At 35.5% G+C, this 16,299-nt stretch overlaps 1 protein-coding gene across 1 annotated transcript in view; it reads right to left on the bottom strand.

Annotated features, from left to right (window-relative positions):
- Positions 1-16,299, bottom strand: part of LOC102955036 (CD2 associated protein) — a 139,994-nt gene that overhangs the window by 39,551 nt on the left and 84,144 nt on the right. The window contains exons 6-11 of the mRNA XM_042986523.1: positions 12,830-13,017; positions 10,433-10,511; positions 9,943-10,037; positions 7,703-7,807; positions 2,506-2,542; positions 433-495 (exon numbers count right to left, since the gene is read on the bottom strand). Coding sequence (XP_042842457.1) covers positions 433-495; positions 2,506-2,542; positions 7,703-7,807; positions 9,943-10,037; positions 10,433-10,511; positions 12,830-13,017 — 567 coding nt within the window. The remainder of the gene's footprint in view (positions 1-432; positions 496-2,505; positions 2,543-7,702; positions 7,808-9,942; positions 10,038-10,432; positions 10,512-12,829; positions 13,018-16,299) is intronic.

Below are 16,299 nucleotides of genomic sequence, written 5' to 3'. Positions count from 1 at the left end.
CCTGCCATTTGCAGCAACGTGGATGGAACTGGAGGGTATTATGCTAAGTGAAATAAGTCAGTAAGAGAAAGATACCATATGTTTTCACTCATATGTGGATCCTGAGAAACTTAACAGAAGACCATGGGGGAGGGGAAGAGGGGGGAAAAAAGTTACAGAGAGGGAAGTAGGCAAACCATAAGAGACTCTTAAATACTGAGAACAAACTGAGGGTTGATGGGGGGTGGGAGGGAGGGGTGGGTGGGTGATGGGTATTGAGGAGGGCACCTGTTGGGATGAGCACTGGGTATTGTATGGAAACCAATTTGACAATAAATTGTATTTAATAATAAAAAAATCAGTGTAAATCAATCAATGTGGAGAGATATTATTATTCACAATGACAAATCCAAAGAAGAATTATTTTTCTAAAAGTGGAAGAATTACCCTTACCTTTTTCTTCTGGCTTTATAGGAAAATACTTCTTTTCTGTAGCTATTAGCTCAGGCTTTGGAGCTAAGGAAAAAAGCCAAAATTAGTACTTAAAAAAATTAGTTTCAAAGCACAAAAACAATTATACTACTAAGCAGAAAAGGTCAGTTTAAAAATAACATCAGAGGAAAACATGACTTAACAGAAACAACAATGTACCATAATCACTAGGCTAACTATCTAATCCTGCACCTACCACCATTACATGGGTGAGTAGTAACTCTGGTCTCAGTTCCTTCTTTGCCAAATGAAGGTGTTCATACCCTCTACAACACCACTCTCCAGTAGAACTTTTCCATGATGATGGAAATATTCTATTTTTGTGTTATCCAATACTGAGTGTGGAGACTTGAAATACTACTACTGTGACTGGGGAATTCAATATTTTATTTGATTTAACTTTAATTAAATTTTGAAAGCCCCAATATGACTAGTGAATAAAAAGCCTAGAACACCAACTTTCATAAAAATTACTTTCAACTTATGCTTTCCTTGCTCTGGGATTAAGTCAGCAAATACAAAGATGAAAACTTGAGTAGGAAAGGACCTGTATTATTTCTTAAAAGAGCAAATCTTTCAAGAAAATAATTGTACTTCACTTATAAAAATCAAAAATTAGGGGCTAGGGACACCTAGGTGGTTCAGTTAAATGTGGACTCTTGATTTGGGCTCAGGTCATGATCTTCTCCTGGTTGTGAGATGAAATTCCACATCGGGTTCCATGCTGACAGCTCAGAGCCTGCTTGGGATTCTCTCTTTCCATCTCTCTGCCCCTCCCCCCCCACCCCCTTGAAAGAAGAGAAGAGAAGAGAAGAGAAGAGAAGAGAAGAGAAGAGAAAAAGAAAACAAAAAAACTAGAAAGTAACAGAAGAGGAGAGAAAAGAAAAAGAGAAACAAAAAGAGAAAGAGAGAAAGAGAAAGAGAAAGAAAAAGAAAAAGGAAAAGGAAAAGAAAAAGAAAAAGAAAAAGAAAAAGAGAAAGAGAAAGAAAAAAAGAAAAAGAAAAGAGAAGAAAAGAAAAGAAAAAAAGAAAAAAAGGAGAAGAAATGAAATTAGGATCTAAAACTTACAGAAATAGACAAAGGGCCAGATTATGAAACTGTAACTCTGGAAAACTCTTCTAAATATACCATAATATATTCAACTGCTTAAAAAAATAAAAATAAACTCTTCAAGTTTGTTTAACCCTTCAGCATACTCTCTGAAGAAATACAGATAATTAGTATTTATATGAGACATTAACAAATGAATTTAATGTGAAAAAGTGGAATAACTAATTAGGTCAATATATTAAGTATTCTATTCTTTTAATTTTTAAAAATTATTTTTGTTTTTGAGAGACAGAATATGAGTGGGGGAAGGGGAGAGAGAGGGGGAGACACAGAATCCAAAGCAGGCTCCATGCTCTTAGCTGTCAGCACAGAGCCCAACATGGGGCTTGAACCTACAAACTGCAAGATCATGACCTGAGCAGAAGTTGGACACTTAACCAACTGACCCACACAGGTGCCCCTGAAGTATACTATTCTAAATGCATTTAAACTTGGTCAATTTTCTTAATTAGAAATGACAGGGGCACGTGGGTGGCTCAAAGTGTCCCTCTCTTGATTTCGGCTCAGGTCATGATCTCACGGTTCGTGGGTTCGAGCCCCACATCAAGCTCTGCACAGTGCAGAGCCTGCTTGGGATTCTCTATCTCTCCCTCTTTCTCTCTGGCCCTCCCCTGCTTGCTCTCTTTCTCTCTTTCAAGACTAATAAACTTAAATTGTGTGTGTGTGTGGGGGGGAAATATGACAAGTCATAACTAAAGTATACAAATTATTTTTAACATCCTATTTTATACAATTTACACTTAAAAAATACAGACTTAATGCATGTGAACACTCAATTTTTATGTATTTCTAGAATTTGTATATATTACATCATATTTGGTTTTTGCTCATATAAATAAATGGTTTACTTAAAACCCAATTTCACCATTTTATAACTTGAAAATATGAAAAACAGCAAACTGAATAATGTGTTTCTTACGTACCTGGACCCTTAGCAGGAGGTGGTGGTTTCTTTGGTTTCTATTAAAATAACAATGGTAAAAATATGTGAATACTTACATCTTACAAATGCTTAAAATAACTTCTGATCGTTAATAATCTAAATTATATGAGTATCTGTTATAAAATAGTAAGATCTTAACAACCAAAAGGCCACTGACAAAAAATTTATTCTATTAGAACAAATGCCTTCTTGATCAAAATTCAAATATGTCAAAACTTACCAGTGATTATGATAAATCTAAAAAATCTTAATGATAATCAGGGGTGCCTGGGTGGCTCAGACGACTAAGCATCCAACTTTGGCTCAGGTCATGATCTCACAATTTGTGAGTTCAAGCCCCACGTCAGGCTCCCTCCTTTCGGCACGGAGCCTGTTTTGGATGCTCTGACTCCCTCTCTGCTCCTCCCCTACTCTCTCTCTCTCTCTCTAAAATAAAGAAGCATTAAAAAAATCATAATGTTAATCAAAAATATTCATTATTGCCTCCCCTACTTTAAGATTCCAAGGCACAATTTTATCTCTCTTTAACAGCTGAGTACTGGGGAAAAGGAGAGAGAAGAGACTGTTTTTAAAACAAACAACAACAAAAAAAAGAGTCACCTAATAAATATATCTAGCTTATACTCTTGGTTCTTCAGAACTCTCGAACAGAAGATTCAAGGAAAAAGCCTGTTTTTCTTCAATTTATTCAAATTTGTTGGGTTTAGCATTTATTCATTTTTAAGACTTGATGACATCAAAAACTTGAGACATGTCAATCAGGTCTTCCCAAATTAAAATTAACTGATAGTGCTGTATGAACACCAAATAAGCCCTCCCAAATAATGTGTTCCTTGGGTATAAAAATAAAGCACCCAGAAGGCTGAATACTGAATGAAATCGAGCAAAAGAAGGGCCTCAGACAGCATTAACCCATAGAGTAACCTCTAGTGATTCACTTAACTACATAAAGACTGCAAAGTTTAGAAATTTCAACACTGGCTTAAATAAAATCCAGCAGACCATCTTGCTCTCAGTGTCTACTCTCCAACTCCATTAGAAAAGGAGCAAGGAGGAGGCAGTCCAAGATGATGGAATAGGAAGACTCTGAACTGACCTTCTCTCGTGGACACCATAAAACTACACCTACATACAGAGCAATTCTTCCTTAAAAATTGAGGGTGGACTGAACAGCCCCTGCACAACAAACAACAGAGGGACCACACAGAGAACAGTAGGAGACAAGGTAACAACACAAACCACACCCCAAATGTAAGGACTTGCAGTAGGGGGTATCATTGAGGGTCCCAAGCAGACACACCTGCCCTGGGGCACAGAAACAAAACAGCAATTTAAAGGGCAACTAGACTATAAGTGAAGAAAATCCATTTACTAACCATAGAGCTTCTGCCAAATGGTGGAAGGAACTGCTAGAACTCTCTCCAGGGTCGGAGATGCCTGAAATTGCCACTACTTCTTTCCCAACGCTCTACTTTGACAGTGCCAATGAAAGCAGAGTCCAGGCACTCTTGCTGGCCTATTAAATCTGCTCCAGCAAGTCCCAGGCCCCTAACCCAGATCAGCTTTCCCACCAAGACAGTCTATTGCCTTTGCCAGCCCCAGCTCTAGCCATCCCAACAAGGTGGCCCTGGAAGCTCCAGCATACCCCAGGCCTGCACACAACAGCTCAAGCCCTCCTGCCCGTGTGGCCCTGGCACAGAGTACATTGGAATGCCTGGTCCCATGTCCACACCAGCTCAAGTCATACACCAACGAGCCCGCGCCAGCTCTAGCCGCAGCCATCCTGCCCATTGTAGCAAGCCCCAGGGCAACCCTAGCTCAGGCCTACTCCAGCTCCAGCTGCCCAACCAAATCCTGTTGGCATACACAGTAAACAAAGGGGACACTGCTACATAAGGCCACTCCTTGAAGACCAAGAGTTAGCTGTTCTGCCAAATTTACAGACACAAATGCAGAAAGACAAACAACATAAGGAAACAGAAGAATGTTCAAAACAAGAGAACAACATAAAACCTCAGGAAAAAAAACCCTAATAGAGATAATTAATTTACTTGATAAGCAATTCAAAGTAATGGTCATAAAGATGCTTGCTCAACTTAGAAGAATGAAGAAATACAGTAAGAACCTTAACAAAGCGCTGGAAAATATAAGAAGGTACCAAAAAGCAGTCAGAGCTGAAAATTTCAGTAACTGAACTAAGAAATACACTAGAGGACATCAACAGATTAGAGGATACAGAAGAATGGATCACCTGAATGGAAGACAGAATAGTGGAAATTACTCAATCAGAACAGCAAAAGAAGAAAGAATTTTTAAAAAATGAGAATAGTTTAAGAGACTTCAGAAATGACAATAATTGTACTAACATTCACATTGTAGAGGTTTCAGAAGGATAAAAATAAGAGACAGAAAATCTATTTGAAGAAATAATGGCTACAAACATCCTTAACCTTGTAAAGGAAAGACATCCATGTCCAGGAAGTACAGACAGTTCCAAACAAGATGAAACCAAAGAGAGCCACACAAAGATATATTATAATTAAAATGGCAAAAGTTAGGGGCGCCTGTGTGGCTCAGTCAGTTAAGTGTCCAACTTCAGTTCAGGCCATGAACTGACAGTACAGAGACTGGAGCCTTCTTCAGTCTCTGCCTCCCTCTCTCTCTGCCCCTCTCCCTCCCTCCCTTTCTCTCTCTCTCTCTCTCTCTCTCTCTCAAACAGTAAAAAAAAAAAAAAATTAATAACAAATAAATTCCAAAGACTGAAATCATAACAAGTATCTTTGCCAACCCCAACAGTATGAAATTAGAAATTAACTGCAAGAAGAAACCTGGAAAAAGCACAAACATACGGAGACTAAACAATGCTACTGAACAATCAATGGGTCAACAAAGAAATCAAAGAGAAAATAAAAAACTATGTTGAAACAAATGAAAAATAGAAACACAACTTTCAAACCTATAGAACACATCAAAAGCAGTTCTAACAGACAAGTTTATAGCAATCTCAAGAAATACGAAAATTCCCAAATAAACAGTATTAATTTACATGTAAAGAAACTAGAAAAAGAACAAAGCCCCAAGTTAGGAGAACAAAGACCAAAGCAGAAATAAAATGAAACAGAGATTGAAAAACAGACAAGATCAATGAAATTAAAAGCAGATTACTGAAAAGATAAACAAAATCAATAAACCTCTAGTCAAAATCATGAAGAAAAAAAGACAGGGCCCAAATAAATAAATTAAACACGAGAAACTATAACTGACACGATAAAAATATAAAGGATCCTAAGAAATTAGTACAATTACATGCCAACAAATTGGCAAACACAGAAGAAATGGATAATCATGATAACCACATAAAAAGTAGGATTCTAGAAATGTATCCATTTCTTCTGGGTTCCAAGACTTGATTACAAAAAAATAATAAATAGACCAATTACAAATAATAAAATTCAACCAGTAATTTTAAAACTCCCAGAAACAAAGGTCCAGGACCAGAGAGCTTCACAGATGAATTCTACCAACATTTAAAGAGTTAGTAACTATCCTTCTCAAATTATTCCAAAAAATCGAAGAAGGAATGCTTCCAAACTCATTTTACAAGGCCAGCATTACCCTGATATCAAAACCAGTCAGATATCACACACACAAAAAGAAAATTACAGGCAGTATCCCTGGTGAATATAGATGTAAAAATCGCCAACAAAATATTAGCAAAATGAACTGAACGATATGTCAAAAGGATCATATACCATGATCACGTGGGATTTATTTCAGGGATGCAAGAATGACTCAACATTTGCAAATCAATCAACATAACACACCATTTTAACAAAATAAAGGATAAAAATCATATGATCATCTTAACAGATGCAGAAAGACCGTTTAAAAAAATACAATATCCATTTATAAAAACTCTCAACAAAGTGGGTATAGAAGGAATGTACATCAAAATCATAAAGTCCATATATGACAAACCCACAGTTAACATCATACTCAATGGTGAAAAGCTAAAAGGCTTTCCTCTAGGATCAGGAATAAGACAAGGACTCCCCCATGCTTATTCAACATAGTACTAGAAACCTTGGCTAGAGCAATTAGGCCAGAAAAAGAAAAGCATCAAATTGGAAAGGAAGAAGTAAAACTGTTCACTACTGTAAGACAATATATTATATATAGATGATGTATACATACACAATGGAATACTCCTCAGCCATTAAAAGAATGAAATCTTACCATTTATGACAACACAGATGGACCTACACAATAATATACTAAGTGAAATAAGTCAGACAGTAATGACAATACTGTATGATTTCACTTATATGTGGAATCTAAAAAACAAGACAAATGAATAAACAAAACAGAAATAGACTCCCATAGACATAGGAAACAAATCCTGGTTACCGTAAGGGAGAAGGTGAAATAGGGAGCAGATAAAAGAAGATTAAGGGGAGTAAGAAGTACAAACTTCCAGTTACAAAATAACGAAGTCTTGGGGCTGTAATGAACAACATAGAGAATATAGTCAATAATGTTATAATAACTTTGTATGGTGATAGATGGTAACTAGACTTATCACAGGTGCCATTTTGTAGTATATAAAAATATCTAAACCTTATGATCTACAATACCTAAAACCAATAGGACACTGTATGTAATTATACTTCAATCCTCAATTGATTCAATCCTCACTGATGAATGACTCAGCCTCACTTTATTCACTGTAAGAAGTGAGACAGAGGTCTTAAGTCTTGTAAGAAAGCAAAGACTGCTTCTTACCCTCCCAAAAATGCACTACAGAGTAATATAGTAAGATTAACAGTTCCTTAAAATAAGATTTTCAACAAAAGTACAATTAAAGTACAAATTCTTCCAGGCAAGTGTTAATTTGTCTAACATACTAGTATGAGAGACTTTTTTCTTTAAATTATAATAAAGTAATGAAGTCTAAGGTTACTTTTCAATATAGTCAGTGGGGAAAGAAAACCTGAAATAAAGCACAGAACTGAAATATTTTTTTGTTTTACTACAGCTCAAATCAATTTTACCTGAATATATAAACTGGAAACCGCCTCATAAAGTTGTTCAGTAATAATGCAAACAAAACTGTTTGTAAAGAAATACTGGCCAAAGGTTCATTAAACAGTTATCATCATTGAAAAACAAAAGCTTACTGGGAAGTCTTTATCCAGTTCATTTATCTGAATAGCAAAATTATCTGGAAATACTCCTTCTCTCCCATTAAGTTCACCCTTCCACCAGCCAGTTTCTCCAGTCTCCTATAATGCAAATGAAGAATCAAATAATTACATTAATTTCATATTATTTAAATATATATTTACTTATTAAACATTATATAAACTTATTTATATAAATACAATAAACTATACACAAGTATTATATTTAAAATTGAAAAACAATAATAAATATAACATTCACAATGCAAAATATTATATAATATTAATAATAGGTGTTATCTTTAAATAAGAAAAAAGTTCACAACAAAATATAAAAATACTGAATTCCATTATTTTTACAAGAAAAAAAAAAAGGGTTGGGGAGCTTGGGTGGGTCAGTTGGTTGAATGTCTGACTGTGGCTCAGGTCATGATATCACAGTCTGTGGGCTCAAGCTCAGAGCCTGAAGCCTGCTTCAGATTCTATGTCTCCTTCCCACCCCTCCCCAACTCCCACTCACATTCTGTTTCTCTCTCTCAAAAATAAACATTAAAAAAAAATTTTTTTTTAAGAAAAAGAAAAAAAAGAGTTAAACAGATCATAAAGGTCCTCCCTAAAAAGCAAATATTACCCATACATTACTTCCAGCAGTAGTTATAAAATTGGGATTTTTTTTTTAATGAGTCAAAAATTTTAGGGGCGCCTGGGTGGCTCAGTTGGTTAAGCGTCAACTTTGGCTCAGGTCATGATCTCACGGCTTGTGATTTCGAGTCTTGCGTCGGGCTCTGTGCGGGCAGCTCAGAGCCTGGAGCCTGCTTCCGATTCTGTGTGTCCCTCTCTCTCTGTCCCTCCCCACTCACGCTCTAGGTCTCTCTCTCTCAAAAATGAATAAACTTTAAAAAATAAATAAAAAACACATGAGTCAAATAATTTTAAAATTTGGTTTATGAGGATAAAAGGTTTTCAGCGAAGAGAAAGGACAAAGTGCGAGAAGAGGGTGGACAGAGAATATGACTTTCTAACCTGTATCTTACTTAACATTCTTAACACTTTATCTACCAAAACACAATCATATTATTCATTTCTCTAGAAATTAACAAGTTATTCTACAATTCCTTCTAAATACCACCTGGCCATGAGAAATAAGGTGCAACCAGTCCAAAACTGTATGGATATTAAAAATTACATATACTAAACCATCCGATAACAAAGTCAATTCAAGACAAGGGAAAATTTTTCAGAAATTGTGCTATATGGTCATTAACAAAAACTGTATTTTATTTATAGTTTTCTTCTATTACGGATAGTTACAGGGGCACCTGTGTGGCTGAGTCAGTTGAGCATCTGACTTCAGCTCAGGTCATGATCATGTGGTTCGTGAGTTTGAGCCCCATATCAGGCTCACTGCTGTCAGTGCAGAGCCCCCTCTCTCTGCCACTCCCTCGCTTGCACTCTCTCAAAAATAAAACAATAACAACAACAAAAAAAAATAGTTAAAGGATTCTGCCCAGACCCAAATACTCCTGGGTTTTCTTTTTCTTTTGCCATAATTCATTCTAAGTTATAAAACTACTTAACTCTTTGAAATAGCTGCATCATTTTCCAAACACAGTATGGTCCATAAACGTTTACAATATTGATGGAATTCTGTTTCCCTATTCATTTTTTTTTTTTAATTTTTAAAGTTTATTTTTGAGAGAAAGAGAGAGAGGGAGAGAGAGTGTGGGTGTGAGGGAAGGGCAGAGAGAGAGAGAGAGGAAGAACATAATCCCAACCGTGCTCCCCTGTTGTCAGTGTAGAGCCAGATGCAGAGCTCTATCCGATCCCATGAACCGTGAGATCATGACCTGAGCTGAAATCAAGAGTCAGACACTTAAACGACTGAGCCATCCAGGGGCCCCATTCTTTTTCTTGTTATATTATAAACGATACAAAAAAACATTAGATGCAAAAAAAATGTAATGGGGTAAACTAGGAAGTGAGAACAGAAACTTAGAGGAGCTGGGGCTAGAGAAAAAATATAACAGGCTGGCAAAAGTAATCCCCAAAACATCAATTATTATACAAACAGACAATAAAAATCTACTCAAAAAAAATTTTCTGAGAATTTACTATGTGTCATGTTCTCAGGACACAGAAACAAGACAAAATCCCAGCTCCTCCAGGGCTTACATTGTAGGGGAAATAGAAGAATGAATAAATTAAATAATTCACCAAACACCTGACAAGTATCTTACCTTACTTATCAAGTGGATTATCTCTCCCTCTTTAAAAGAAAGCTCATCTTCATTAGTACCTTCATAGGCAAATAATGTTCTACAATATTCCTTAGCTAAAATAAAGAAAGTAAATAATGCAGATTAAATAAATTGGTTCTTTTAACAATACTTATTAAGCCTCTACTTTGTGTTAAAAAAAAGTACACTAGAAGCTGTTAAAGATGAATTTAATAATGTCGGCCGACACTATCTACTGAATTAAGTAACAATTTCATTAATTCATACTTTCAAATAGTTCCTAGTGCTAATATGTTCTAGGCGCTGGTTCTAACTGTAGGGAGATACATCAGTGAACAAAGCACACTGAACTCTTTGACCCTGCAGTGCTTACCTCTAGAAGGATCTAATACTCTGATCAAGTAGTACAGTGTTGATACACAGTTTCAAAAAATCTAATACATTTGAGCATGCTTCTTTGCCAACATGAAAATTTTATTCAAAAATTTACCTTTAATTTTACTTTCCGTGTCTGTTTTTGTTATCTCCACACTCTGAGTTTTGGATCCTACTGACTGTAAAATTAAGGGCTAGAAAAGAAAAGGACAGTATCAACTATTTTAAGTGAGAATTAAGATAATAGTATTAAACAAAATTTTCATTTGCAGTAAGCCAGCCTTCCCTAGTGGTACTTATAGCCAGGTTAGTAATGTGACTGAAAAGACAGAGATAACAAAACTACTGAAATGATAGCTCAGAACTTCAAATTTTTAAAACTTCCTAAGAATAATACACATTCTGATACCCATAATACAGTAGTGTCACTTAATTTTAAACCTCCAAAATAAATAAAAATAATAGCACCTGAAAATGTACTTAGTAACTCCTTAGCTAAACACTTTACATACCTTATAACTTAATCCTCTGAATAATCTGTATAAAGTAAGCATTATTATTCGTTCCTCTTACAGACTAGGAAGCAGTTAAGAAACCTGCCCACCCTAACAGTAATTTAGTAGTGGAGCCTGGATTTGAACCTAGGAAGTCTGACTCTAGAAAGTGGGCTTTTAAACCACAGCACTAAACTTCCCTAGGATGAGATAGAGAAAAAAAAAAAAAAAAGGTCTTTATACTTCATTGCTGCTATCTGAATGAAAACACCTAGGTAATGTTACAACCCTTACAACTATAGTCAGTAGAAAATTTTACATTGTAATTGACTAAAGTAAGTCCTTCATACTAGTGTTTTCCTTGACTTCTCTCCCCAGAAAGAACATTACTTTTGACCTTAGCTTTCATTTAGTTAAAACTCTAAATATACTACTAACTTACCTATCACTGTGTGTTCTGTTTATCTTTTAAGATACTCACTTTAATTTTTCACAAGTCTAACCATCATTTCTTCTAATCTGACATCAATCACCTACAAATATAGCAAATGTGCTCTCTATCAATTCCTGGATCAGTGTTCAAAAGCAAGGCTTGCAAGGCTCTCAAATAGGGTGATATTTGAGATGACTCTCACTAACAGTTACTCTTGAGTAGTGAACATTGTAAGTGGCAACTGAAAGAGTACTAGTGTAATCATTAAATAAAGTTATTCGTTATGAATCATAAGCTTTAAAGTTAGAAAGGAGCCCCAGATTATCTAATGTCCTTCATAATGCAAACAGTGCTTCTCCAGCATCCCTGGCTATTATATGGCTGGCTATACAGCACCATTCCAAAAACCACAAGAATTCCAATCTTTACCTTGAATCAAGGTATCGAAACCAAGAACCAATTAGGCCCCATAATCTTACTGCCAGACAGTCTCAGAGCTAGGAGAGGGTAGGGTAGAAAGTACAAGTTCTCTTTCCTGAACCCAAATCATTATTACATGAAAATGTATGTAGCAAACTGGGAAAGAAAAAATATGTGGAAACTAACCATTTTAGAAGAAAACTTGAGAATATATTTCGCCAACCAAATCAGTCTAATTAGTGAAATATAGCGGAACTAGGTAAGTAAATACTGAAATACTTTCAACTCTTAAAACTTAAATACAGACATACAACTGAGAACTAAAATGAAACAATGCCCTAAAAGTCAACAGGAAAACCTCCTAACTGAAGTACTCAATCTGTACCTCTAAGGTGTGAACCTCAAAAAACAGCCTTGAAATTCATGTTCTAAAAATTGTAGCTCTTTTCCCCCAAAACAAAACGCTATTAGTTTATTTCAAAATCTGTTACAAAATCTGCAGGGGTGCCTGCATGGCTTGGTTAGAGGATCGTACAGCTCTTGATGTTGGGGTTGTGAATTAAAACCCAACACCTGGTCGGAGATTACTCAAATAAATAAAACTTAAAAAAAAAATATTTGAAACCGATTATTAGATGTTATAATTTATGGTACATTCATTTTGATTTATTTCATAATGCCATCAAAATGCTAATGAAAAACAAAGTTCTCCATACATTTAGAGGAGAAGCAAATTTCACCACTGCTAACAATCCAGAGGAGAGTTAAGTAGTACCTAATTAACTTAATACCTCATTGTGAATCCATTTTAAAATGCCCATTTTAGGTCTATTTCAAATTTAAAGAAAAAGTATGTAATTTTAGCTTTAAAAGGCAAAAAACAAAACAAAACAAAACAAAAAAACTCCTGCCCTTTCCATTTTTACCTATGGTAACTAAAAACTTAGAAAAGTTGGTATTAATACCAATAAACATTCTCATTTTATAAGAATCAAACATAAACATTAATCAGTGTAATGCTGAAAACAGTTTCTCAGTCGTCTCGATCAAAACCAATTATTAGCAATCTCAAAAAAGGGTGTGTAACAGAGTTGCAAACTGACTTACACCTTAAAAAGTGCTTCATGAGAGTTAAGTAGAGTTAATCTAAGTTCACCATTATTACCTTTTCTGTTTTCTTTTCTTCTACTTCACTGCCAGATGTTCTCGTCCTCAGTTTCACAGAGCCTTCTTTAAAAATGTCTCCAAATCCAATTCCTCGAATTTTCTTTGGCTGTGTGACTGATCCCAGTGCAGCCTCATTCCCACTGCCCAGAGACGCTGAGGGTGAGGTAGGCCCAGCGAAAACGTTTTCTGAAAGAATAATGTGCTTTTGAAGAATGCAGAATTACAAAGATCGTGATATTCCCCTCCCATATTGTTTACATCCTATGCCTAATTAAAATGATAAAATAAAAAAAGTTAAATGACAGAGTACTAAAATATCCAAAAAGTAAGATTCGCTTATATTGCATTTTTTGGATACTGTTTAAGATTAAGGTATCAATTTTAGGTATATTCCATTAGTAAAATGCTAATTAAGAAATGTAGGGGGCGCCTGGGTGGCTCCATTGGTTGAGCGTCTGACTTCAGCTCAGGCCTTGAGCTCACGGTTCAGCTGGTGAGTTCAAGCCCTGCACAGGTTCGCTGCTGTCAGGCTGTCAGTGTAAAGCCTGGTTCTGGTTCAGACCCTCTGTCTCCCTCTCTGCCCCTCCCCCACTTGCACTATCCTAAAAATAGACAAATATTTTTTTAAAAAAGATTAAATGCTTGAGATAGGATTCAGTATTTTGTGTGAAGATTTTTGATAACGAATTCAAATTTCTTCATATGCTACTCAGACTTTGTATTACTTCCATTTGTTGAGAAGTTGTACTATTCAAGGAATTTGTACATCTAAGTTATCAAATTCATGAGTATATTTTTTCATTATCCCTTTAATGTCTGATCTGTGGTGACATTCACATCTGGTTATTAACCAGACAGTAATATTTTCTTTTTTCTTCAATCAGTCATTAGACCTTTATCAATTTTGTATCTTTTCAAAAAACTCAACTGTTGAACTTGATCTTGAATGTTGTTGGCTTGTTTTTTATTTCATAGTTTCTTGCTCTCATTTCCTGCTCCAAATTATTTCAGGTTTACTTTGCTCTTCTTTTATTGATTTCAGATAAAAACTTAGATCACAGACATTAGTTTTTTCTTTTCTAGTATTACCATTGAAAGCAGTAAATTTCTCCATAGGTGCTGTTTTACCTGCGTTCCACAAATTTTGATTGTTTCCATTTTTTTCATTTGAAAAACCAGTTTTTTCCCTCACAATTTCTTCTTTGACCCACAGGTTACTTACAAATATTGTTTAGTTTCCAAGTAACTGAGGATTTCCCAAATATCTATTGCTAAAATAATTCCATTGTATTCACAAAACCTACTTCATAGGACTTGAAATCTATTAAGTTTTCTGAGACTTCTTTGATGCCCAAACATTAAGGGTGTATCTGGTAATATTCTATGTACTCTTCAAAGGAATGTGTATTCTCTTACCAGATTAACTATCCATAAACGTCAGTTAGATCCACTTATTTGATTATTCGAGTCTTCTACATCATCACTAATTTCTATCAATTAATGAGAGAAGCGTGTTCAAATCTATGTGTGGATTTGCCTGTTTCAGTTCTGGCAGTCTCTTGTCTCACGTACTTTGAAGTTCTGGTATTAGATTACACATATAGAGGTGCCTGGGTGGCTTAGTCAGTTAAGCATCTGACTCTTGATTTCGGCTCAGGTCATGATTTCACGGTTGTGAGATCGAGTCTCACATCAGGCTCTGCACTGAGTATGGAGCCTGCTTGGGATTCTCTCTCCCCCCACCTTTCCTTTCCCCTCCCCTGCTCTCTCTCAAAATAAATAAACATTTTTTTTTAAATAATGCAGTTTTAGAATTGTTACATAATTTTTATGAATTGACTCTATCATTATGAAATGTTCCTTTTTATCCCTGGTAATATATTTTTTTCCTGAAATACACTTTGACATTAATGTAACCATTCTAGATTTCTTACGCTTTGCACTGAATTCCCTTTTTCTTCTTTCTTTTAACCAGTACCTAAATATTTCAAGTGAGCTTCTGGTAGGAAGCATATTAAGCATATTACCTAGTCAACTGCCTTTTCAATTAGAGTTTTTAGAGAACTTAATTTTCATGTAATCACTGATGTGGTTTAAATCCATTATCTTGCTATTTGTTTTCGATTTACCCAGTTGATCTTTGTTCCTTTCTCTCTCTTTTTGTTTTGGGGTTTTTGTTTTTTGCTTTAACAATAGACTTTTATTTTTTTCATTTTGGGAGTTTAGAAGCCAGATCAGTGCTGGCATGTTGGGTTCCGGTGAGATCTCTCTTCCTGACTTACAGATGGCTGCCTTCTCACTGTGGCTCATATGGCCTTTCCTCAGTATGTGCACATAGAGACAGTGGGCTCTGTTGTCTCCTTTGTTATTAAGATATAACTGACATATAACACTATATTAGTTTTAGGTGTACAAATAATGATTCCATACATGTATGGGTGTGTGTGTGTGTGTGTGTAGTGAAATGATCACCAGTCTTAATTAACATCCATCACCATACAGTTATAAATTTTTTTCTTATAACGAAAATTTTCAACATCTTCTCTCCTATGAATTTTCAAATATACAATTTTATTAACTATATTTACCATACTCTGCATTACATCTCCAGAACTTATTTTTATATATAATAAATTTATAAATTTATATATATGTTTATATATAATTGGAAGTTTGTGCCTTTTGACCACCTTCACCCATTCTGCCCATCCTATACCCCTTGCTTCTGGCAACCACCAATGTTTTCTGTATCTCTCAGTTTAGTGTGTTTTTAGATTCTATATCTAAGTGAGATCATACAGTATGTGTCTTCATCTGTCTGACTTACTCCATTTGTAAGTCATCCATGACTTATTTCGCTTATAAGTTTTATCCATGTTGATGCAAACGGTAAGATTTCTTTATATTCTGTGGCTGAATAATATTCCATTGTGTATATATAACATTTTCTTTTTTTAATTTAATGTTGTTGTTTTTTTTTTTTCTTGATAGAGAGCACACACGAGAGTGTGTGCACAAGAGTGCATAAGCAGGAGAGGAGTAGAGAAAGGAGGAGAGAGAGACTTCCAAGATCAGCGCAGGGCTTGATCTCACAAACTGCAAGATCATGGCCAGAGTTGAAAACCGAGAGTCAGATGCTCAACTGACTGAGCCACCCAGGTGCCCCATAATACATTTTCTTTATCCATTATGTAAATAATGCTGTGATGAACACAAGGATGCAGATATCTTTTCACGTTAGTGTATTAATCTTCTTTAGGTAAATGACCATAAGTGGGATTGCTGGATCACATGGTAGTTTTAAGTTTTTGAGGAACCTTCATACTGTCATAGTGGCTGTGCCAATTTACATTCCCACCAACAGTGCAGGTCGCTTCCCTTTTGTCCACATCGTCACAAACACTTCTGGTCTTTCTGATAACAGCCATCTGAACAGGTGTGAGGTGATATTTCATTGTGGTTTCGGTT

Source organism: Panthera tigris, chromosome B2, assembly GCF_018350195.1.
Source record: "Panthera tigris isolate Pti1 chromosome B2, P.tigris_Pti1_mat1.1, whole genome shotgun sequence".
NCBI lineage: Eukaryota > Metazoa > Chordata > Mammalia > Carnivora > Felidae > Panthera > Panthera tigris.
The sequence above is the reverse complement of the archived record's forward strand: the minus strand, read 5'-3'. Positions and strand labels throughout refer to the sequence as shown.